Source organism: Pan paniscus, chromosome 1 (genome assembly GCF_029289425.2).
Source record: "Pan paniscus chromosome 1, NHGRI_mPanPan1-v2.0_pri, whole genome shotgun sequence".
Taxonomy (NCBI): domain Eukaryota; kingdom Metazoa; phylum Chordata; class Mammalia; order Primates; family Hominidae; genus Pan; species Pan paniscus.
Genome location: NC_073249.2, coordinates 110,601,523 through 110,624,604, shown reverse-complemented (window position 1 = coordinate 110,624,604; position 23,082 = coordinate 110,601,523). Strand labels below are relative to the sequence as shown.

The 23,082-nt window shown below is 39.2% G+C and overlaps 2 protein-coding genes across 7 annotated transcripts in view; one reads left to right on the top strand and one right to left on the bottom strand.

The window, feature by feature from the left end:
- Nucleotides 1-23,082, top strand: part of SPAG17 (sperm associated antigen 17) — a 231,618-nt gene that overhangs the window by 205,629 nt on the left and 2,907 nt on the right. The window contains exons 44-48 of one of the 2 annotated variants that reach the window (XM_057302678.2): nucleotides 6,004-6,140; nucleotides 7,519-7,703; nucleotides 9,449-9,509; nucleotides 12,787-12,931; nucleotides 15,607-15,746. In XM_057302678.2, the coding sequence (XP_057158661.2) occupies nucleotides 6,004-6,140; nucleotides 7,519-7,703; nucleotides 9,449-9,509; nucleotides 12,787-12,931; nucleotides 15,607-15,746 (668 nt within the window). Of the gene's footprint in view, nucleotides 1-6,000; nucleotides 6,141-7,518; nucleotides 7,704-9,448; nucleotides 9,510-12,786; nucleotides 12,932-15,606; nucleotides 15,747-23,082 lie in introns of both variants that reach the window. The other variant, XM_034929773.3, reaches the window with a different exon arrangement.
- WDR3 (WD repeat domain 3) overlaps nucleotides 19,123-23,082 on the bottom strand; it is a 30,747-nt gene continuing 26,787 nt past the window's right edge. For all 5 annotated transcript variants that reach the window (XM_003806291.5, XM_008952029.6, XM_008952031.5 and 2 more), the window contains exons 25-27: nucleotides 22,345-22,473; nucleotides 20,541-20,634; nucleotides 19,123-20,252 (exon numbers count right to left, since the gene is read on the bottom strand). In XM_003806291.5, the coding sequence (XP_003806339.1) occupies nucleotides 20,097-20,252; nucleotides 20,541-20,634; nucleotides 22,345-22,473 (379 nt within the window). In that variant the 3' untranslated portion in view covers nucleotides 19,123-20,096. The remainder of the gene's footprint in view (nucleotides 20,253-20,540; nucleotides 20,635-22,344; nucleotides 22,474-23,082) is intronic.

The window sequence follows — 23,082 nt, the reverse complement described above, 5'->3', positions numbered from 1 at the left end:
CGTGGCAAGGAAAGGGAGGAGTGAGAAAAAGAGCAAGCAAGGAAGAAGCAACTGAAGTGGCACATGCGAGAGTTGCTGAAGACCTGGGCTATGATGGGCAAAGAGGGAATGGTGAGAAGGAAATTAACAGGAACTATATCATGAGGGTGGAGCCAATAGAATTTGCTGCTCAAGAGGATGCAGGAGTGAGACAAAAAGAGGAATCAAGGATGATTCTTAGGTTAAACTGATTGTGAGGCTGAGAATTTGTAGTTTTGATGAGTTCACAAGTGGTGCTGATGTTGCTGATATAGGTTTATGCCGTGAGAATGGCTGTCCTGAGGCGAACTCTAGAAGGTAAAAGTCAGGCAGAGGAAGAGCTAGTAAAGGCCATTAAGAAGACTCCAGTAGGCCAGGCGCAGTGGCTCATGCCTGTAATCCCAGCACTTTGGAAGGCTGAGGCGGGTGGATCACCTGAGGTCAAGAGTTTGAGACCAGCCTGGCTAACATGGTGAAACCCCGTTTCTACTAAAAATACAAAAAATTAGCCAGGCATGGTGGCATGCACCTGTAATCCCAGCTACTCAGGACGCTGAGGCAGGAGAATCGCTTGAACCCGGGAGGTAGAGGTTGCAATGAGCTGAGATCACGCCATTGCACTCCAGCTTGGGCAACAAGAGCGAAACTCCGTCTCAAAAAAAAAAAAAGAAGAGGAAGAAGCCAGTAAGGTAGCAGAAAAACAGGAGTGTGAAATCACTGAGTGTTTGGAGTGTATCAAATGCCCCTGCAAGGTCAAATGCCCCTCACCCCTGCAAGGTGAGGGAGGAAGATGGGGTTGAACAAGATGAAGATCACTGGTGAACTTAACAAGGGCAGTTTCAGAGCATGGAGGGGATTGAAGCCTAAGTGAAGTGGGTAATAGATAGAATAGTGGCAGCACAAGAGTACACAGCTTTACCCTAGAGTTTTGCTTAAAAGAGTAGAGAAATGGAATTGCATATAAAAGAGGAATATGTAGTCAAGGAAGAGATATTTTTCTAAAGATTAGGCATACTAGAGCCTATTGATTTGCAAATGATGATAATTCCATGCCAGAGAGAACTTGATGATGCCAGAGAAAGAGGCACCTAAGGTGCAAGACCACAAGGTCCTAAAGAAGATGGAAGAACATGGCATCTGGGGAAAACCTTGAGTGACAGAATTAACCTTAGATATGAATAGGGTCACCTTCTCCATAGTGACAGGAGAGAAGAGAGAGAGTAGGGATACATTTGCAGGCAGGTTGATAGGTTTGGTGTGGGGAAGATGGATGAGGGAATTCCTGTCTGATTGCAAAGGAGTGGATATAATGATAGAGCATCAGATCTATTCCAGATAAGCAGGAAAGCAAAACAAGAAGGGAGGGACTGCTTGTGTAAGGTGATAGTGTTGGTGAGAGACCTCAGTGAGGTCAAATAATCGCCTGCTGGATATGACAGAATAATAAGCTAGAAGAATAGGAGGTGGTAATCCAGAAAGGGTACTGGAAACAGATTTTGAAAATGGTAAAATGATCGGGGTTGGCAAGGTAAAAAATGTGGCCATGAGACTCTGTGAGGTGGAAAAGATGAAGAAACGGTGTGATCAAGAATCAGATAAGACAGGGTGTTGGATGGATCATCCAGGTGATGTCATCAGGAAAGATAAAGTGGGAGACCCTCTCAGGTGTTAAAATCACCAGTGAATAAAAGGAATGATCGAGAGTGGTCAGTAAATGACAACCACTTGGAGAAGTAGTAACTAATACAGTCTGATGGCACAAGCTTCAAAGAAACAAAGCTTTGAAGGAGGAAAAATAAATTATTTGAAACACCTACTGCACCCCCAGGTACCGAGGTACTTGAGATAAGGGACAATAATATGACTGCACTGTAAATGGAAAAGTAAATTTTGATATAAAAAGTTTAAAGAAATTCAGAGTAGGAAGGAATTAACACAAAGCAGTGGAGAAAGCTTTATGGGAGGAATGGTCTTGAAAAATAAACAGAATTTCATAGATTTTAAGATTTAAGAGGTGAATCACCTACAACAACCCTCATTTTACTTAAGGAAACTGAAACCTGGAGAAGTCAAGTGACATCTAAGAATCATACAGCAAATTTGTGACTGAGCTAGGGCTAGAATGAGTTTTAAGACTCCTAATTCTTTATATTATGTTACACTACATTCCTGATGTAGGGAAGAGAAAAGAATATTTATTTTATTAATTTCTTTTTTTGAGAGAGAGTCTTGCTCTGTCGCCCAGGATAGAGTGCAGTGGCACGATCTTGACTCACTGCAACCTCCACCTCCTGGGTTCAAGCAATTCTCCTGCCTCAGCCTCCTGAGTAACTGGGATTACAGGTGCCCACCATCACACCCAGCTAATTTTTTTTTTTTTTTTTTTTGTATTTTTAGTAGAGACGGGGGTTTCACTATGTTGGCCAGTCTGGTCTTGAACTCCTGACCTCAGGTGATCTGCCCACCTCGGCCTCCCAAACTGCTGGAATTACAGGTGTGAGCTACCGCGCCCAGCCTGAATATTTTATTTAAAATAAAATGAATGTGTTCAAAAGCTTGAAGGGAGAAATGAACAGGAAATCAGTGTAAGTAAATAAGAGAGTTTTTATTTGGTAATAATACAAGATGATGTCTGGAAAATATAATAGAGTCAGCTAGAGAAGGTGTGGACTTGCAAAATAAAACATGGGTTCAGTGCTGACTGTGATAATACTGCATGGAAGCACCGCCAAATCCTGTAGTGGCTTAAAACAACCAGTCTGAGGGCCTGTGGATGTCCATGGCAGCTCTGCCCCAGACTGGTACAAACCAGGGCAGTTTACCCTGGGAAAGGTAGTTGTTAACCATTCACCAGCACACCTCCAGCTGCAGGTAATGTTCAGGTGTATTCCAAGAATGCCACACTGTAGGAGCCAAGGAGCCACCACGTCAGGCAAGCCATCCTCACAGCAGAAGGTCAAAGCTCAAGAGAGTCCAGCAGAAGCACATGCTGCCCCTCACAGCCTCTGCTCAGCCTGGCACACACTGCCATCCACAGACACATTTGTTGGTTAAAGCAAGTGCCGTAGCCAAGCTCAGAGTCAATGGAGCAGAAATATATTCCACCTACAGGGAAGCCATCCTCAATGGGGAAATAAATAATTGTGAAGAAATAATCCACCTTCCTCAGCATGGTAACAAGGAACCACTACTGGTTCTTCACTCGGCTCAGGTCCAGCAGTAATATTCAGACGAATGCAATAGTTGGATTGTACCAGTTGTTCAAATACTAAAGGACCTCTGTGTCAGCTGGTAATCAGCCACTGCTCCGAGACCCTCAAGGACTCCCTCCCCCATTATCCTGATCCCTGGAGGATAGGCTCAGTGGAATAATCATCTGCATGTGTTATGGGAGGCAGTCTAGTATAGAGCAGAGCTAAGAGTACAGGCTCTACCTGGGTTCACATCCGGGCTCCTTGTGTAATAGCTATGTGACACTGGGCACATTATTTAAACCCTTTATCTCTTCCTATTTCTCTTCTGTAAAGGGGAAATAATGCTATATACATCACAGGGCTGTGAGAATTAAATTAGTTAATGTATGTAAAATGCTTAGCACAGTGTCCAGCTCATGATAAACTCCATACCATATTTACTATTAATAATAATAGTATGAGCAACAAATTAGTACTTATTAGACGGATACATGCATACACACAAAGCAGTAGTACACATACGGCAAGGATATGAACAAAAACTATACCAAACTACTGGAATGCTTGCCTCTGCAGAGAATAGTGATCAAAGGGAATAAATACATAAAAACACTGATCACTGAGTTCCATTCCCAGATATTCTGATTCTGTTTTGGTCAGGAATAGGGCTTTACTGGCATGTGGCCTGGAAATCTCTATTCTTCCAAAAGCAGCCCAGCAGACGGTGATTCACGAATGGGCTTGGGACACCCGGAGTAGTAAAAGGAGCATGTTCCTTGTGGTTCCAACACACTTAGGTCCACATTCTAGCCCTGACCCTCATTATAGTTTGTTGGACAAGTTATTTAATCCTCTGATCCTCTGTTTCCCCTTTGGTAAAAACAAACAAACAAGCAAAAAAAAAACAGAGACACTACTACTATATTAGTTAGGACTTCTCAGTTTACAGCCATGAGAACTAAAACTCAAATTCACTTGAACAACAACAAAAAAGGAAATTTATTGGTGACCAAAAGCAAACCACAGAATAGTGGCTGTGTGGCTGTGGTGCTAGCCCAGGGGCATTTGGCTTCAGGTACTCTGGCTTTCCAGGAGAGTATTTGTGTCTGAATGCCTGTTTCTCTCCACATCCCCCCTGCCTCCACCATGACCCATCCCTACTTGTTCCTGTTTGGTTTTATCCTCTCCTACAAAGGACAGGCTATTTCCATGTGGCAGAGATCATGACCATAAAGGCCTAAGATTCTGATTCTTCCAGATCCATAACCTAGTATGCAAGATGAGGTTATCGCTGTCCGCTTCAGTGGAAATATCCAGGGAAGGGCCCTCATTGACTGGGCTTTGCTCCTCATGGTTGGGACCAGGGACGTCCTGGCACCAGATGTGTGTGGCAGGAGTTTGCACAGAGACGGAGGGTGGGAAGAATGCTGAGCAGTCCAAGATTATCACTGCCAGAGCCCCCTCATTCTGGTGTAAAAACATGTGTGGCACTCACCTGCAGATCGTGGACACTCAAATATTAGTCCCCTTCCTTTTCCTCTCTTCCTGATTTGAATGCAGGAAAGGATTTTTAACTACCATGATCTAAAATACTATTCTTATTTCCACCTCCTGGATCTGTGGAACAAAGACACACAGCTACTGCTGCATGGATTTCCTACACTTGCTCATTCCCTCATGTAACTGAGGAAAAGAACAAGTCACCGAATTTAGTGATCTGAAGATCTAATTTTCTGGCTTAATTTATCTATACTTACTAAACCACTTTTTAAAACTATGAATATAGTAGTAGAATCAAAGAAATGCTTGGGATTTTTTTTTTACTCATTAGTTTTTAAGAAATCTTTCAGAGTTAATGTTGTATTGTATTATATAATGTTGATTTAATAGAAGGAACCTTGAAGATCTGGGTATAATTCCGTTCATCCTAGGCAGGCCACTTGACTTCTTAGAATCTTATTTTTCTCATTTATTAAAAAAAAGATGCTAATAGCATCTGTACTGCCCACCTTATACGGTTGTTGTGAGGACCAGTATTAGGTCATGTATGTAAAATCACTTTCTAAAATGAAAAGGCATAAAATGAGAATTAACAGAAGACTTTTCTCCTTTTAAATAAGCTGTTTACACTAAAAATAGAACTACAATTTGACCCAGCAATTCCATTACTAGATATACACCCACAGAAAAAGAAATTGTTCTATCAAAAAGACACATACACTCACATGTTCACTGCAGTAATGTTCATGATAACAAAGACACGGAATCAACCTAGGTGCCCATCAATGATGGATTGGATTTTTAAACTGTAGTACGTGTACACCATGAAATACTATGTAGCCATAAAAAAGAATGAAATCATGTTCTTTGCACCAACATGGATGCAGCTGCAAGCCATTATTCTAAGCAGATTAATGACAGAAAACCCAAAATCACATGTTCTCACTTGAGTAGGAGCTAAATCTTGGACACTCATGGGCATAAAGAGGGGAACAAGAGATGCCGGGGACTCTGAAAGGAGGGAGGAAGGGAGGAGGCAGGCTGAAAAATGTCCTATCGCATACTATGTTCACTATTTGGGCAGCATGATCATGCATTATACCCTTGTAACAAACCTGCAGTAAATCTAAAAGAAAAATTGAAGTTAAAATAAAAATAAATAAATAAGCTCTTTGAAAAGCAAAGAAGAAAAGTTTCCAAGTTGGTTTCTGTTCTCATACACTCTGATATTACTTCAAATGTGTTTGAATAAAATGTCCATGTGGCATAATTTAAGCTTTCTCTCTAGCAGAAGCAGAATCTTATGAGCCCGTGAAAATTCCAACCCAGTCCTTGCTGCAGGATGTTGCGGGACAAACAAGAAAAGAAAAAGTGAAGTTGCCTCATTATTTGCTGAGTTCCAAGCCTAAGTCTCAGCCTCTTGCAAAGGTAAAACAAACATCGGAACAAATTCCCCACAGCCAATCAGCATTTGATGGAATTCTTTATTTTTTATTTTTTTCAATCCTGCTCCTTTTGTAGATTTTATGTAATTCTGATTCATTGAAGTTATTAGTTTCCGGCCACTGTGTACTGCTATTGACCGTATCCACCATCTCACCATGAAGCTCTTTAAACTTACATCTCACACATGTAAACTCAGATGGTGCTTTGGTGGAGCTGGCTCATACAGGCTGCTGGGAGAAATTTTATGAGCCAGTTATCAAACCACTGATAGCTTGAAATCAGCCATGCTGGGAGTACTAGCACCACAAAATTGATAAACACTAGAAATCAGAATTGTTTTCAGAGAGCCAGTTTACCAGCATACTACTACTGGCTAAAGGAATCATTGGCCACCGTTGCCATGACTCTTAGGATAAAATCCAAATGACTTAGCATGAGGATAAGGCCCCATTTGCTTCTTCACCCTCACCCTGAGTCAAACTCACTATAATTCAGCCATTGTAGATTTCTCTTCATTCTTTAAAAATACCAAGCTCCTTTCTTGCTCAGAGCCCCTAAGATTAAGATTTCATCCAGTTCTGTTGGGAAACCTTCTGGAGCCCACCAGTTTTGATAATTATCTTTTTTTTTCTTCCGTGGCATACTGTGTTCATCTTCATCACAAAATTTATTGTAATATACATATATATGTAACTGACAATATATAAATTACAGTACGTCTCAAATTTTAATGTGCATATGAATTACCTCAGGATCTTGTTAAAATACAGAGTCTGACTCACTAGATCTGGTGTAGGGCATGAGATTCTGCAGTTCTAACAAACTCTGAGATGATGTCAGCACTGCTGATGTGAGGAATAATAAGGGCACAGACCAATGTTTCTCAAAGTGTGGTTGCCTGACCAGCAGCATTGCCAACACTAAGAACTTGTTATAAATGCAAATTCTTGGGCCCTGCCCCCGACCAACAGAATGAAAAACTCTGGGGGTAAAGTCAGTAATCTGTGTATTTATGAGTCCTCCAGGAGATTCTGATGGAAGCTAACGTTTGATGACCACTGGCACAGATGAAAGAGCACAGACTCTAGAATCAGGCAAACTTGAGTCTGAATCTTTGCTAGGCCACTTACCACTTGAACAATTATCCATCTTTCAGTTCTCTGAACTTGACTTCCTTATCCTTAAAACAAAGCCTAAAATACGTCCTCACAGGACTGTTGTAAGGATGACATGAGACTGTAAACATTCATTTCCTCCAGCAACCCAACAGTTATTTTCCTCTGGTGACAGGAACTTTTTTTTTTTTTAATCTTGGGAACTCAAAATAGAACGATTTTATTAATTTTTTCTTAATGCAAAGGTGCAAGATTCTGTTGGAGGAAAAGTGAACACATCCTCTGTTGCATCTGCTGCCATTAATAATGCAAAGTCATCCCTTTTTGGGTTCCATCTTCTCCCATCATCAGTCAAGTTTGGAGTGCTTAAGGAAGGACATACCTATGCCACAGTTGTAAAGCTCAAGAATGTTGGAGTGGACTTCTGCAGGTGAGGCCAAGGGACCAAAGGTCTGCTCAGGTTACCTTTCCCTACCCTGTGACTTGTCTTTGGTCACCTCCATCAGTAAATGTTTATTGAACCGAACTGTAATTACTCCTTGAATCTTCACATTATTCATTCAGTCATTTACACACTAACTCATTCATTCATTCATCAACAAATCAGTGAGTGTTTATCGGGTTCCAATTATATGGTAGATACTTCCTTGCCCTCCTATTCATCATTATTCATACTTTGGTAAAAGCAACTCACATCCTGATTTCTACTAGTGGAAAAAAAGGGGGAGGTTGTACAAGTGTTACAGCAACTAATGCACAATAATTGAAAGTCTTTTTCTCAAATCCACTAACTATAATAATACTAGCTGATGTTTGTTTGCACATTATGATCTGAAAGGTGCTTTTAATTACATTGTTTCTGCACAATGGAGGGAAAGACCTTAGAGACTACTATGAAAGGAGAAACTGTGTAACTTGTTGTAACATCTTGTCAGCTAGCAGAGGCCAGACTTCAGATCTCCTGAGTCCCACCATATACTTTGCTTTACTAATGCTTTGTTTTGTGTGAAATTTCAAACCTTTCCATTGGATCGGTAAACCATATACCTCTATGAAACCATTCCCAATTACAAAATGTCCACTATTGTATCTTGAATTAAACATAAGCATGGGTATTACTTCCATTAAAATGGAATATATGTTTATTTCAGTTGCAGCCATTTTCAGAGTTGAGTGGTAAGTCCTTCAAGAATGTTTGTGATTCTGGATTGATGATTGGAAATCAGATAAAACAAAACGATAGAAGCATCCAGTTTGAAAGATCCCTGTCCCATTTCAGTTATTTCAGTTGAGGCAAATCCCCAGCTTCAGGAATAACCTTTGCTTCCTGAGAAACAATCTGATGTGGAACTCAGGCCACCAAATCACACATGATTGTTTTTTAGGTTGTTGCCAACAAAGTGGGGGGGAAGAAATAGACAGTCAACCTCAAACTAATAAAACTCATTCGTGCGGGTCCTGTCGCTCCAGTATAAAATTTTAGTTTTGGAGATTTCACTCCTCAGCTTGTTAATTCAGCCACGATAGAGCAGACAGCAAGGTTGATGGAGGAAGAAGCAGTGTTGGGGTCAGAGTGGAGGCAGGCTTTCCTTGGCATTTTAATTTACTCCAGGTCTTTAACCTTCAAGCAGAACCCACAAACCACAGGAAGGGAGAGAGATCAATAAGCACCATGTGTGAGCTCGGAGCTTTTCAAGTTCTTCGACATCTTCTGAGCCTTTCTGTTTCTCCTCTCCTTAAACATGCAAACCCCATACCAAGACAGAGCAAGGCTGGCTCCCCTGCTCCACTGCCTTCCAAAAGAGCCTTTATTCTTCAACTTAATGACCCGGCTGCCAGCATTTGTGTTCATGCTGGCAGCTACGCTGAAATGCACGCACCAGCCAAACAGTCCCACTGCCCAAGCCTGGGCTGCTCGTCAGCAACCAGTAACAAAGGGTTGAAACTCAGGTTGGAGCCCGTTTTACGCTGATGAAAACTGTTGGAAAAGCAGTTGTGAAATGGGCCCCAGATTCTTCTCCCAATTGAATATTAAAGTTGTTTTTCTAATGGTACGGACCCCCGGCTCCTGTGTAGCAAATATTAACACCTTCCTTATTTTATAACATCCCAGCTTATTCATTGCTCATGGGTTTCATTATGTCATAAATTTATTTTTATCTTTCTGCCTTGTAGGTTTAAAGTAAAGCAGCCCCCACCCAGCACAGGACTGAAAGTGACTTACAAACCTGGACCTGTAAGTCCTATATGTCATCTGTTGTGTGTGCTTGCGTGCATGCAAGTGACTATGTATAGGTTTCCAGTGAAGTGGGCTTTGAAACCATTCTGCCCATTCCTTTTAAACTATGTATAAGTCTACTGTTTTTAATATCATAAGCAAAAGATTTCTCATAGTGATACAGTATGTGGCTTGATGGCATTCATTCCATGTAGTAACCATGAGACCAATCCAATGCATAAACAGAGTTAAACTGCCAGCTATAGAAACAATTCTGAAGCTCACCTCACTTGTCCCAATATTACAGTTATGTACCATTGTATAAAAACTACCTGTTCAAAAAGTAAATCCTTATGCGAAGTGAAAAATAATTATTCCGTTCTTCATATTTTACGTAAATCTGGTTTGCTCTCTTGGTATTTGTCAGAGAATATTATTTAATGCCATACTAAGAAATCATATGTGTTTATTTATATTCATTTATTTATTTTGAGACAGAGCCTCACTCTGTCACCCAGGCTAGAGTGCAATGGCATGATCTCAGCTCACTGCAACCTCTGCCTCCTGGCAGAAGTGCAAGCACTTCTCCTGCCTCAGCCTCCTGAGTAGCTGGGATTACAGGCGCATGCCACCACGTCCGGCTAATTTTTGTATTTTTAGTAGAGACAGGGTTTCACCATGCTAGTCAGGCTGGTCTCGGACTCTTGACCTCGCTATCCACCCGCCTTGGCCACTCAAAGTGCTGGGATTACATGCATGAGCCACTGCGCCCAACCAAGAAATCGTATTTATTAAACTCATCAATTGCCTCATTTCTCCAAAGATCTCTAAAAATACAAAATACAAAATGTCAACCTGTTCTGACTTTGATACATCCTCCAAAATGGCATGTTTAGTAAAAAAAAAAAAATGCATATTAATAGCATATTCTCACTTTAAATTATAATTTCAGAAATATAGGATGATGTAAATGTAAGTTCATCTTAAATAAAGTCACATTTGTCTTTATCAGTGCATCATCTGACTGCTTTAACACCCCTTTTACTTCATACTTCACTCAGCAAATTTTGAGTTCCTCCCGTATGCCATTTAAAGTGGTCAGGGCGCAGAGGATGTTAAAAATGAGTAAGACACATAAGAAGCTTACAGAGCCAGGCACATAGTGGGTACTCAAGAGGGGTGTGATTGAATGACAGAATGAAGTGAGTTAGTCTGGCAGATGCATGACCCATTCATCACAGATGCGAAGAGTGCATAGGCCTGTGAGAACAGTGCACAAAAGTATCCAGTCCTGTTAACAAGCACCCAATGCTCCCTGAGTCTGAAGCTCTTAAAGCAGCCCCAGTTATAGGCTCACACAGAAGGGCTGGTTTGGTGTAGCGCAAAGTCAGTTGGCTTCTCGTCACGACTATGCCATCAAGCAGTTCAGTTAATGCTCTGAGCCTTGTTTTCCTCATCTGTAAAGTTCAGACCAGATTATTTCTTAGCCCCTTCTAGCTGTAATATGCTCTACAGAAAACAGTATTATACAGGCTGAAACTCCAAACAGAAACATTTTGGGATTATATCCACTAATTCATGAGTACTCTCCTGAAGTAATTCATCACTGTACTGTGTCAAGATTTCAGAACCTTCACAACATAAAGCAAAAGACAAAAATCAAAACAAGCCCTTCTTCCACTGTTCTGGGAAGTTAGCAAATCTCATTTTAATTTAAAGTAGGGATTATGCCAAAAGCCAAAATGGCTGTTGGATCAACTTTTATAGGTACTAAAAACCCAGCACGTAGTCTTTGAAGCTCACTCTATACTATAAGGTTTTTTTAGTTTTTTTTTTTTAAGTTTTTGATAGTAGGTTTCGGCTCTGGCAAAAAAATATAATCTGTAGACTTCCCCATATGTAAATCTAACCACTGTTCAGCTTGGTTAGTTGCCAACACTAAATGAATCTGCTCAAAGCCTGGGCAAACCTGTATGATGGCAGTATTCCAGCTCTCTTCATGCTGAATTTCATCATTACCCAGCCCTGCTCCAACTGCTGGACTTGGAGGAGAAGGGTCTGCTGCTGGATATCCTCCAGTATGCATATGCTCACAAGTACATTGTTGAAAAAACTGAAACATTTTCCAATTCGACTATTTATAAAACTATATTGAAGAAAACATTCCATTTGTATCTAATTGCTTTTCATGTGGTAGTTTCAGATTTATTTTTTTCTAGATAACTGTTCCCAAGTCTGCTTTTTAACCCACCTCCTGGAGAGGCAACTTAGAAACATAAATAGCTCTCTCTTTGCTGGCTAGTGTTCTTTTCAAAGAACAAGGCAAGACGCCCATGCCTTGCTGTGTTCCTTCTTCCTTCTGTATCAGGTTTCTTCTTTGTTGGTGCAATCCTCTTCCACGGGTTTTCAGAACTAAGCAGTTGGGCATTTAAACTAATTTTGTCTCCCTCTACTGGCTTCATTATTTTATGCATCCTGCATTAGGAATACCCTAAAGTCACGTTTGTCCAACCCATGGCCCAGGACGGCTTTGAATGCAGCCCAACACAAATTCCTAAACTTTCTTAAAACATGATGAGATTTTTTTGCGATTTTTTTTTAAACTCATCACCTGTCGTTATTGTTAGTATACTTTGTGTGCGGCCCAAGACAATACTTCTTCTTCTAATGTGGCCCAGGGAAGCCAAAATATTGGACACCCCTGCAAGGAACAGGGTAGGAAAGTTATGGTAGTCACCAAGTCTGTTAGATGAATTTTTTTTTTTTTTTTTAGATGGAGTTTTGCTCTGTCACCAGACTGGAGTGCAGTGGCGCGATCTCGGCTCACTGCAACCTCCGCCTCCTGGGTTCAAGCAATTCTCCTGCCTCAGCCTCCTGATTTATATTTATATTAGATTAAATTTATCTTTGTCTGCAGTAGCCGCTATTGCAGATTTCACTACTGAAAGTCACTACCGACATTCAAAAACTAGCACAATTAGGAGTATTGCAAAATTTTGCCTTCAGTTCCACTTCCAATAACCTGGCATTTAGCTTCCTTATGCTTTTTCCTAAATAGCACCTGGTTTGCCCCTTCAACAATTTACCCTGGCTCCCCTTTACTTAATGGAATTCTACCTTCATTATGAAGTAATTCTGCTAAATGCTTATAATAACTACCATTTGTTAGTGCCAAATTTATAGATGAAGAAACCAAAGGTAAGAGAGTTTAAGTTAACTTGCTCAAATTCATATTATTAAAAGCAAGGTTTGAACTCAGAGTTGTCTGGTCCTAAAGGTACCTTGTGTCTTATAGGTGGCAGCTGGTTTGCAGACAGAACTGAAGATAGAGTTATTTGCCACGGCTGTTGGAGAGGATGGGGCCAAGGGATCAGCACACATCTCTCACAATATCGAGATTATGACAGAGCATGAGGTTCTGTTCCTACCTGTGGAAGCAAATATCCTTTAAAGTTCAACTTGAGTAATCATATATAGTGCAGAAATTACACGAGTGAGGAAAACATGGAAGTCAAAATGCATCTCTACTTTATTAATTCTATCTTCAAAATCAGAGTTAAATTTATTAAGACAAAGAGCATCTTCATTCATCTTTGAAAGCACCTAGCCAAATCTAAAAAGATACCTGACACATAGTATATGTGCAGTAACTTCAGATTGAATAAATGTGTTATTGGCTATCTATGGAATATCAGACAGAATAATAAAACAGCAAGCATCTACCACAAAAAAATTATAATTTTATGGAAGGATAGGAAATACCTTCTTATTATAAAGGTTGGATATTCACTGAATTATGCATGCATTCCTCCTTATCAGTGTCTTCAGCCAAACAGATATTAGATAGATATCAAGAACCTATTACCTCCAAGGCACTGTATAAAATAGTTTATCATATATAAAAATGGATAATTGGACTCTGTCTTAAAAGGTATTATATAATCTAGTAGCAGAAATAAAGTCTTCACATTTTATTTCTATTTTGTACTTTCTCCAGTGGCATGAATTGTGTGCTGCTTGTGTTACGGTTCTCTATTTATTTGATTTTTGAGCTGGATCTTATAGAATGTGAAAACTTGATTGACGGGAACTTTAAGTAAAAATAATGAACAAAACCATGGCAACAGGAAAGCTCCAGGTGTTTGGGATGATTGGCAGGGAGTTCAACTTGCCAAAAGCTTGAGTATTAGGAATATAGTGGGAAAGTAGGTTGGAGTCAAGTTATGAAAGATCTTAAATCCTTGGCTTGAATTTTATTATTTAAGCAGCAGTGAACCACTGCAGATTCCTGACCCTGTGGGTGATATGATCAGCATATCTTTATTAAGTTGAATCCAGTGTTATTGTGCAGGACATGTCAAAGGGGAACAATTGGATGTGTAAAAGTACCATTAGAAGTCTACCTGAATGGGCCATGTGTGAGGACAAGAACTGGGAGTGGGGGAACAGTCAACATAAAAGAGGGACATGAATGAAAGACATGGTGGGGGAAGGAAACTGCAAAATCTGAGGTAGAAGCCATTGATGGATGGAAGAAAGAGGACATCGAGTTCAACTCCAAAGTTTTGGGCTGAGGTAATGAATCATGGATATGTAATATTAGATCTCAACTGAGAAGTCAGAATTGGAGATATAATAATTTTAAGCATCGTTTACACAGAGGTGATGGCTGAATGTATGGGCAAAGAACAGAAATCTGGAGTCGGTTTAGGGAGCAGGAGGAAGAAGAGCCAGTGGAGACAAAAGCAGCAATTAGAAAATGATGAAATACTTCAGAAGCCTTAGGAAGAATTTCAAGGAAAAGACGGACACAATTGACGGATGCTATTGAGATGTCAAAGAAAATTCAGATTTAAAGTGTTAAATTTGGTTGGGATAAAAACTAAATTGTAAAAGGTAAAGAATGACTGTATTAAGAAAGCAGAAACATTAGTTATGGATATTCTTTCAAGAAAATTTATTAAAGGAAAGAGCAAGAGAATATGTTACTCAAGGATGCAACAGAATATACAAAGGATTTTCAGTTTAATGTAGACCTACATGTTTGTAGGTTGAAGAGAGTGGAGCAGAAGATATATATTAAAAATATGAATGAGTAGAAGTGACTGAAACTGCAATATCCAAAACAGGGCAAAAGAATAATAAAAAACAGAGCTGAAGGGTTAGTCTTGGCAAGGGAGAAGCTGAAGATAGCTGATGATTCAGATATTCCGAGGTGAAGGAGAAAGTTCAAGGAACTTGTGTCAGATAGCACTGATGTCAATAAATGAAGTTTAGTTCATTTGTTCATTTATGCTTTCAAAGATGCCGAAACGCCTGCCTTTATGTAGCTTACATTCCAGTGGGAGGACAGACAATACACAAAGTAAGTAAACCATAAACAATGATGGCAGTAAGTACAATGGAGCAAAATATAAAATAGGAAAGGAAAGTCCTCACTGGGAAAGTCTCTCTCCCTTCCTCTCACCTTCCTCCCCTCCCTTTTTCTTTTCCTTTGAGTAATGATGACAGGGTTTTTCCATTGTGACAGAAGGAAACTAGCCAAAGAACTAGTTTTTTCCTTTGGGAACTAAATCAAGTGCCCTTACCCTCTCCACACAGGTTATTAGATGCAAATACCTGAGTCACTGCTGCTGATCATAGCAATGAAATCATTTGTATTTATAATAAATTTTCTATTTCCCTGCTTATAGATTAGAGAGAACCTGTCAGACACAGATAAAGGACAAAAAATCTTATCAGATCTTTTATCTACTTACTTCCAATGTCAACAATGATCTGTCCCTCTCCCCACCAAAAAAAAAAAAAAAAAAAAAAAGGCATGAAATCTGATGTATATGGTTTGGGGCTTGACCATACTGATGGCTCCTTATAGAAAGCCAGTCACAGTTAGGAGAGAAATGTACACTAGGGAGAACAGAAGACATTCTACACATTGGCATATCCATCCTCTAACCCCCAAGCCTGAGCATGCAGAATTTGCACTGGATAGACAGGTACCTAAAATTGAACTAATGTTGCCAGAGAAGAAATTCTATGATTCTAAAATGTTATTTGGGTTTATATATGCAAATAATTTAGTCATGAAAAGCACAGCCCTTAACAAGTATTTTACCAGTTTTAACAAGCAGCAATTATGATAAACGACCAAAAGACTTTCCCCAGGGAAAAGAAAATTCAATGGTCCAGAGAACTTCTACAATTTATTCCTCCACACTTGGAGTCTTCATGTCTCGTAAAGTTTCTCCACATTAGGTACAGTAAGTAATAAATGGGAATTTGATTGTCAAGCATTCAAATTTGAGGTATTAGACCCCAGGTTTCTTCCCCTCTTCTTATAGTCAGAAACCTATAAGCCACCTGGCCTGAATGAAGGAAAATATTTGTTTAGGCTGGGGCCGGTGGCTCACACCTGTAATCCCAGCACTTTGGGAGGTCGAGGTGGGCGGATCACGAGGTCAGGAGATCGAGACCATCCTGGCTAACTTGGTGAAACCCCGTCTCTACTAAACAATAGAAAAAATCAGCCAAGCGTGGTGGTGGGTGCCTGTAGTCCCAGCTACTCTGGAGGCTGAGGCAGGAGAATGGCGTGAACCCAGGAGGCGGAGCTTGCAGTGAGCCAAGATCGTGCCACTGCACTCCAGCCTGGGAGACAGAGCGAGACTCTGTCTCAAAAAAAAAAAAGAAAATATTTGTTTAAATAACTATACTAGTTACTTCTTTATATATATTATAAAATGTAATCCTCATGCAAGGTAGAATTCAGTGCTTTATAACCTAATCTTGGAAGAGACATCCCATTATATTTACTGTATTCTGTTCACTAGAAGCCAGTCACTAGGTCCGACCCCATACTCAAGGGGAAGGGATACACAAGGGCAACACTGCCAGGCCCTATGTAAGGGTTGGGCTCAGTGACTGTTACACAATGTGTACTGTGTTCTAAAACATACCAGGGCTGCTTGGATCCCAAAAACCTCAGAAATAAAGAGAAAGGACTTGAATATATGGTGATACTACCTTTAAGAACCTTAGCCCCATCTCAAACTTAAGAGCTTAAATTGTGAGGAATGGGGGTGGATTGCAGATGGTAACTGTAAGCCCATATGGTTTCTTCATTAAGCTTCTGCTCACAACCTCCCTCTCTTTCTGAAGACTAATCTGGCCTGAAAAGGCTGCATTGAGCAGGCTCATCATTTACAGCTAAGTGAATAGAGTCCTATATACAGTCCTGTACCTACCAACAGATACCATTGCTTTCCTGGGCACTGTCCTAGATCTCTGCTGGAGATTTGCTAGATATCTTTAGAATGAGATATAATTTATGACATTTGCCATTGAGAAACAATTTAATACCAAATATACAAAGCACCTAGCTTCCAGCCAGTGAATTTCAAAATTTTTAAGCATATTTTCTCTAAGTGGATGGATATATACATTTTTAAAAATAAGCCTAAATGTTTTACTCCCAATACATCATTCAAGAGCCTTTTTTTTTTTTTTTTCAATGGAGTCTGGCTCTGTTGCCCAGACTGGAGTGCAGTGGCGCAATCTCAGCTCACTGCAATCTCAAAAGGCTTTTCTTTATGGTACTACAGAATTTCTATAGGTAACTTACTTCACAATATGCAAGAGATATTAGTCATTAAATGGTTTTTATATTAAGGATTATATACAGCCAATGGCTGACTAAGGCAATGAATACTGACTTAATGACTAGAAATTTGCCTGGCTTAAAATTTACTTTATAATGCACCTGTTGATCTTAAACTTTTAGAGTTAAAGAGTTTCAAGTATTTTGACCAAAAATTGTAACTTGGCTAGGTTCTGTACATGTCACTTTATCATAAAAGTTCCCCTTCTCTTCGATTAGTATAACACTTAGCAGACAGAAACATCTTTACATTCCCTAGCACTATCAGGCTTTTGAGTTATAAATGGTGGCAAAGCTACGGGAAAACAGCAACTTTTAACATAAGAGTAATTATTGATGATGTATACATCTCGAATGCCCTCCTGGAACTTGTTTTGGTTTGGAAACCATCAAAAATGTTACTAGAAAGTGACTTTTACGTTCTGATGAGCAACTCTAAGAAGGATATTGAATCAACTTCTGTTCTCATAAAAAATTAAATTTTTTTTCAAGAATTAACTCCTCTCCCTGGTGGCAGGAATAGCTGCCTAAACAACACTGACTCCTTGGAAAGCACCTAGAATGCATTATCCTGCCTGCCTATTCTCTTGCCTTCATAGTTATGCCTTCAGAAACTCTATACCAAAATTCACTTATTTATTCTGCCCAACAAATAACACCACTGCATCCCTTACTCACTTCAGTGATTGTGTTATGCTCAAGAACATTAAGACTTGTGCTTTGGGACACAAATCGGCAAGCCACAAGAACTGCATCTCTGAGCCTAGGAAGAAAATGGTGGCCCCACAACACAGTAACTTGGTTGAAATGACCAAATTCAGACAAAAACCGTAGTTTTAAATCTTTGGGATTAACAACAACAAAAAAGATAAAAAGCAAAACTGTCTCAAGAAGATACAGAACATCTAAACAGGCCTGTAACAAGAAGTACGATTTAGTCATTTATAAACTTCCCCCAAAGAAAAGCCCAGACCCAGAGGTATCTGTCAATATCTTTTCCTAGAACATTCCCCAAATCCTTACCATGAAGATATACAGTAGACAATCCGTTGAACAACATGGGTTTTAACCACTTGGCTCCACTTTTATACAGATTTTTTTTTACTATTATTATTTTGGAGATGGAGTCTCACTGTGTTGCCCAGGCTGGAGTGCTGGTGGCACTGTCTTGGCTAACTGCAATCTCCGCCTGCCGGGTTCAAGCGATTCTCCTGCCTCAGCCTCCTGAGTAGCTGGGATTACAAGCGCCTGCCACCACACCCAGCTAGTTTTTTGTATTTTTAGTAGAGATGAGGTTTCACCACGTTGGCCAGGCTGGTCTGGAACTCCTGACCTTGTGATCTGCCTGCCTCGGCCTCCCACAGTGGTGGGATTACAGGCGTGAGCCACTGCACCCAGCCCAGATATTTTCAATAAATATATTGGAAAAATTTTTGGAGATTTGAAACAATGAGAAAAGTTTCAGATGAAAAAAATTAGGAAAAAAGTAGTTATATCATGAATGCACAAAATATATGTAGATACTAGACTATTTTATCATTTACTGCCATAAAATACACGCAAATCTATTATCAACATTAACACACACAAATACAGATCATACATGGTGCAATTCACAGTTTTGAGAGAAATGTACAATAATGTAAAGATGCAGTATTAAATCATAGCTGCATAAAATGAACTGTAATACACAGTATGTTACTGAAATAATTTCACAGCCACCTCCTGTTGCTATTGCAGTGAGCTCAAGTGTTGTGAGTATGCACTTAAAATGCTGTGACACTAATCACCTGTGCATGAACAACTCATCGCCCCAGTAAACTGCATATCACAGTGCTCCCAAAAAGCACAGAAAAGTATGACATTACAAGAAAAAGCTGATGCTTGATAAGTACCACAGATTGAGGTCTGCGGCTGTGGTTGCCTGCCACTCCAGACAGACAATTCATTTTATAAACAGATGACATACACTTATAGTATTGATAAACACAGTAAATATATTTTCTCTTCCTTATGATTTTCTAAGTAACATTTTCTTTTCTCTAGCTTACTTTTAAGAATACAGTATACAATATATATAATACATCAGTCAGGCTCCCAGTCAATAACAGGCTACTAGTACTTAAGACTTTGGGGAATCAAAAGTTATATGCAGATTTTTCACTGTGCGGGGCATAGGGGTGGGGGGGTCAGTGCCCCTACCACCTGCATTGTTCAAGTGTCAACTATATATATGTACGTGTACGTACACACACACACACACACACACACACACACACACACACACACGAGTGTATTAATTCCTCAGAAGCCCAGCCAGGCATCTTAGCTTGGCTACTCTTTAATTAGAAACAACTATTTTATTCAGAAAAGTATAAACAGTTGGCAATTAGAATCTTCTTATATACAGACATAACTTGCAGAAGGTTAAGTCTGAGGAGGCTGTTCTGGGTAATTTTTACAGTCCTTTTTAGCTCTAAGATCCATGATACTGCATTTTTATGGCCAAAGGGCAATCAATTATGCACCTGGTTGTCTCAATAGGCAGTAAAACCTAATATAAATAAATGACAAATCATCTGCCATAAAAAAATACGAAAAACTTTTGAAATGTTAATTTCAACTCCAATCAAACAAATACCTAATTAAAACAATTATTTATTCCCTGCTAGAATATAAAGGGAACAACAAGCTTGAGCTGCAAGGCTCAAGCTTTGAGAGCACAGAAAGATTTTTAAACTAATAATGCATTTTAAGTCCAAGAAATGGAGCCAGCCCATAATCTCATGTTGGAATTCCCTCAGGCAAAGCTGGAAACCACATCCTGATATCATCTGCAATGCGATCTTCTGTTATTTGGTATTTTTAAGATGACGCCAACTCTTCTGTGCTTAGTTTAGGAGTCCTTTAAAGGAAAAAGTTGAAAAAAAAAAAGATACCACATTTCAGTTCTAAGTCAACGTTAGAATCAACTTCTCCCTCTTTTTCCTCTTCCTCTTCTTCTCTTCCAAGTGGCTAGTAGCATCAGCAAAAAACATAACTTCACTTTTTGCCTCGCATTCCCTCTTGAGATAATCAAGACCAGCCATATTGAAGCCGATAACATCCTGGAGTGCAATACAAGAAATATTAAAAAATTTTCTCCCACTTCAATTCATTATAGCAGCGTATGAGAGTTAGGGCAACCAAAGCTTCAGGTGTTGTTACTTATCTTTCCCTCATTGAGAACTTTTCTTGTTTGTTTTTTCTATTCCTACTAATTCTAACAAAAACTATCTCAAATATGGATTTATCGGTGGTGGGTATTGCTAAAGAAAAAGCACAGCATACTATACTATTTCTAAATCACACTAGGAATTTGCCTCATTATTTTATCTCTATACAAATACACTTACCCGGACTTGGCTGACTTTTGAAATAGTTGTTTCCCTTAATTTTTCTATCACTGGCACAAGCATTTGATTGCTAGTGATCTGTCCAAAGTGAATCCTGATAGAAAAACAAAACACAGCCATGTTGCAGAGAGGTTCTAGCCCTACCTAACCCTTCTAGAAACAGTAAACAGACACAATATCAAAGCAACAACAAAATATACATTATAGAAATGTTTTGAGCAAAAAAAAAAAAAAAGCCAAAGACGTTTCTTTCTCTACTATTCAGTTCAATTTGATGACAACTTAAAAAATACTGTCCTAAACCTTATGACACATTCAACTCATTTGCAAAGGCTCTTCTTCCAGCCCAGCAACCTGCCAGTGGCTACAGATTTTGACAGTGGTACTTTAAGGAAAACTCAAAGACAGAATGAGCCTTCTAAGAAATGCTAACTTAACAAAGATGCATTAATACTTCTAATAAAGCCACAGCAAAAAAGAGACATTCATGAGATTCAAACTCTGACCAGAGTACCAAGATATCCTTGATGACCCTACCATACCTGTCAGGTAGTACCCATCCATAAGCCTCTGATACGCTGTAAGTATTCACAGTGTTACTCGTAGAACCAGCAACCCTAATTCAATAGCACGTATGCCATAGCAGTAAAAGAAATTGTTAGTAACATGGTTAAATATGAACTGATGTCTTTACAAGTTGCCCCAAATTATGAATATGGCAACAGAACATATTATTCTTCTTCTCTTGCTACTATCCTGGATAGAGTATAAGAAATGGAGGGTTAAGAATCATAAAACCAGGCCAATTCACCAAATACCTATTTGGTCAGTTCACTACATATACCTGTTTAACTATTTGGCATTGGCTGACAGTTTTTGTCTTCATAACAGTATTTGAAGGAATGTTCAATTTGTCTCCATCCCTGTTCTCTGCTGTAACCGCTTGAGAATGAGGGTGAGAGATGAGAAGAATATCAAGCCTTTGTACATATATTCTTCTCAACTACCTATTAACAGAATCTTCATAATTAAGAATATAGCCTAATGAACATATTTGCTTTATGTTCCTTAGTTTACCTCTATATATGCCCCTACATTTCCATTTGCACCTGTAGAGACCAAGAGAAATAAACTGACTTTCTTAAAATGTTGGTATAAGGACAAAGCAAAACCTGTTAGCTTACACTAAACACTTTAAAACAGGAATGTCCATCCTTTTGGCTCCCCTGGGCCACACTGGAAGAACCGTCTCGGGCCACACATAAAATACACTAATGATAGCTGATGAACAACAACAACAAAGAAATCACAAAAAAATCATAATGTTTTAATAAAGTTTACAAATTTGTGTTGGGCCACATTCAAAGCCATACTGGGCCACATGTGGCCTGTGGGCCACAGGCTGGACAAGGTTGGCTTAAAAGAAACAACAAATGAGGCAAACTGGCCAATCATAATTGGCTTTTGGCAAACTGACTAGAACCAGAGCTATCTTAAGATTGTAACATGGAGGCCTATGACTGAGTAAGCATTCCTGAGCAATGTATTACCATGACTTCTTACTTAAAGAGGTGGGTCATCATGATCCTTGTTTTAAAGGCAAGACTGATTGCTTGGGCTGGTAGCAAACTTCTGGGCTCAAGCAATCCACCCACCTCAGCCTCCCAAAGGGCTGGGATTATGGGTGTGAGCCACCGAGTTCGGCATACTATTTCTTAATCCCAAAGTGTTGACAGCTTCAGTTAAGGTACTACTGAAGCAGTTCTGCTGAACAGACATGGTATTCTTTGGAAAAGGATGTTACCTAAGGAGGAAGAAGAGGCACCGGCATATAAGTTCAACATCAGAGCCCAGCTGAATGAATTCGTTAAAGAGTTTAAGAATGTCTGGGACATAAGAGAAAGGCAGCACAAGTAGAGATTCTTCCAGCTCACTGAAAAAGAAAAAATAAATATAAAAATGCCACATTTGTTAACATTGTTAACATGGTCAATTTTTAAATCCTTCCCTTTATTATTTTTTCTACTGATTTTATACTTGAATACATCTTGCCTAGAGTTAAATATTCATCTGTAAGCTAGATGACTCTCTTTGTTTTTTGTATTTAATATCTTAATCTATTTGGAATGCATTTTGGTCAATGGCATGATGGGAAAATCTAACTTTTTTTCCTTCCAGATAAACAATATCTCCAAAGCCTTTTGTTGAATATTCCATCTTCATATGATATTCTTTTACCATATATTGAGTCCATTAGAGTCTATTATGATGACTGATCCTGACATGATGATTGATCCTGACACCAATGCTACACTATTTTAATTTTGCTAATTTTGTAGCCTTTTAATCTGGGAAAATAGTTCCCTCTAGAACTAGCTCAAGTATTATTATTTCATCAATTCCAATTTAAAATCTTAAGAGGATACCAAATGGGATTACAAACCTATTAATTAGGAAAAGTTAAATCTTTAAAACACAGAATCTTCCTATCTTGAAATGTATTGTAACCTCCACATTAATCAATTTTCTTTTACATTCCTGT